We start from the raw sequence: 2,428 nt of genomic DNA, 5'->3' as shown, positions 1-2,428 counted from the left end.
TTCAGAAGATTCAGAAGATTCGGAAGATTCAGAAGATTCAGAAGATTCGGAAGATTCAGAAGATTCAGAAGATTCAGAAGATTCGGAAGATTGAGAAAATTCAGAAGATTCAGACGATTCAGAAGATTCAGAAGATTCAGAAGATTCGGAAGATCTAGAAGGTAAATTATTAAGCTCATAAACCACAAAGCAAGAAATTGAAGAAACTCCTGAAAAAAAATGCATTGATATACATCTTCTGTCATAAACTTTTCTATAGTTGCTTCATCACTTTCCGATGTAGCTACTTCATCAGCTACATTATGTAGAAAAGTCCTTACGTTCTCAACAAGTGGCTTTAAACTGTAGTCTCTAATGCTGTTTATAAAGATTCAGATCAATCATTCTAGTTCTTATTGAATAATCCAAGCTCCTATACAGGTCAACATAAGCTGAGCAAGCGGAGCCTGTTAGTGACTCTGAAGGTAAAGTTGGGTCCACAAATGTGTCAGATCCTCCATAGGTTCCTAAATTAGAGCAAAAATACGAATTCAATTAAGGATTTATCAAGAACCTGCAAACTTACCAAGGACTGCGATTGAGGCGAGGACGAAAATTGTAGAAGTAGCTCTCATATAAGGTATAGTGATTTATAAATAGTACCTGTAAGACTACCCAAGTCGGGCATAGGCGAAGCTCAGCCCGGCAAAAACACTGATTCTATTGAGGACGAAGCTGCTGATTTGTTACTGGATAAGCTCCTGAACCCTTTCACCTTATATATATCCAGAAAAATCTCAAATATCGTGCAGGACCCATTAAAATATTAAAATCAGTGACAATGCCTTGATCATTTGTTTACACTCGAGTACATGCACACGTTTCTCTCTTTTATTCTATTTCCTTATATCTTCCATATCTTATCATGCTTTGGGACAAAAAAGAGTTACAAAATTATTGTGTTTATTACCATTTTATCGCATTCGTTTGTGATTTTCGACTTGACTTAGTTGTGTAGCTGGAAAATAATAAAAAATAATGCATTGCATCAACAAGAAATTTTCAGCAACTCTATATTGCAATGTCCACGGCGTACCAAGTCAAATGGTTTTATTGACAATTAGAAATATTGGAATAGACATTGAATTAAGATACATTGACTTATTTAAAGGCGAACAAAACACTCCAAACTTTTTAAGAATCAATCCACTTCATCAAATTCCAGTGCTACATGTTGCTGAAGATGATTATGTAGTGACAGAAGCGCGAGCTATTATGCTGTATTTAGCAAATGTTACAAAATCATCGTTCTATCCAATTGAGTTAAAGAAGAGGTCGATAATTGATTCGAGGTTGTTTTACGATGCAACGACTGCTTATCCAGCTGTGAAGCAGTTTGTGGTGAGTATTTAGTGAAGATTTAGAGCTTGTTATGGTCAAAAATAAGAGGAAGTAGAAGAATCCATCAGACATTAAGTCTCATTCATATCTACGTTTATTTTTGCTACCTCTTCTCATTCTTAAAGCTATAAATCTGTCTTTTCAGCATCAAATCCTTCGAGTGGGCGTCAAACGAGTCCCAAACGAAGTCCGTGAAAACATTGAAAGCGTTCTCAGCACACTCGACTCATTTCTAATCAATTCAAATTGGTTTGCCGGCGATGAACTAACACTAGCTGACTTTGCATTTCTACCAAGCGTTGAATCGATAAAGGTGCTGCTTATCATACAATAAAATGTTCAATGACTCACACATTATTTGTTTGTTTATTTTTCACAGTGTTGGGGTGCGGACTTTAAAAATTATCCACGATTGAACAAATGGTATGAGCGATGTAAAACGTTGAAGGGATTCCAAGAGAATCATGATGGTGCGAAGAAGTTGGCTGATAAGATGGCTAAAATGATTGATGAGCCTTTGTGGAAATGAGACGTGGATTTTGATGAATATTTTTAATGCATTTTATTAATTTCAAATAAATAATATTTTAAATATGTTAAGAATTGTCACTATAACAGGCAAAGAGGCTGCTTTTTGATTCCGTAGTGGTCTTTCGGTTCCATTAAAGCATGCTTGTTGCCTGTTATGGTCATTTATTACAATTTGACTTCACGTGTTCCTGTGGAGCAATGAATAAAGTACAGTATTAAGTAAATTAGGTCATAAGTTCAAGCTCCAAGTAGCTAGCACCCTTGCTGTCCACTCAGACCTTAATCCGCCTTTTTAAAAATAATTCCAAAAACCTTTAATTAAAATTTATTCAATATTAAATGTCTTTATTAAGGAAATATCTTTATGAAACATAAGCCAAAGGAATGATACAAGAAGCTGAGGATACGTTAGGTGAAATTTCATGATTGTAGAAATGTGTCAATATTGCTTGATCTGCGGTTGGTAGTTCTGTTGCTAATAATTCACCAATTTTTTGCTTTAGGCTTGCAATTTGAG

At 35.1% G+C, this 2,428-nt stretch overlaps 1 protein-coding gene across 1 annotated transcript; it reads left to right on the top strand.

The window, feature by feature from the left end:
• Positions 1-953: 953 nt before the first annotated feature.
• Positions 954-2,135, top strand: LOC139100874 (glutathione S-transferase 1-1-like). Its single transcript, XM_070653639.1, has 3 exons — positions 954-1,380; positions 1,526-1,693; positions 1,760-2,135. Exons 1-3 carry the CDS (start codon positions 1,018-1,020, stop codon positions 1,907-1,909), a joined length of 681 nt encoding a protein of 226 aa, XP_070509740.1. The 5' UTR covers positions 954-1,017; the 3' UTR covers positions 1,910-2,135.
• The last annotated feature ends 293 nt before the right edge of the window (positions 2,136-2,428 follow it).

Source organism: Chironomus tepperi, unplaced genomic scaffold (genome assembly GCF_022539635.2).
Source record: "Chironomus tepperi strain 1889 unplaced genomic scaffold, CSIRO-AGI_Ctep_v1 contig_69, whole genome shotgun sequence".
NCBI classification, from domain to species: Eukaryota; Metazoa; Arthropoda; class Insecta; order Diptera; family Chironomidae; genus Chironomus; species Chironomus tepperi.
The sequence above is the reverse complement of the archived record's forward strand: the minus strand, read 5'-3'. Positions and strand labels throughout refer to the sequence as shown.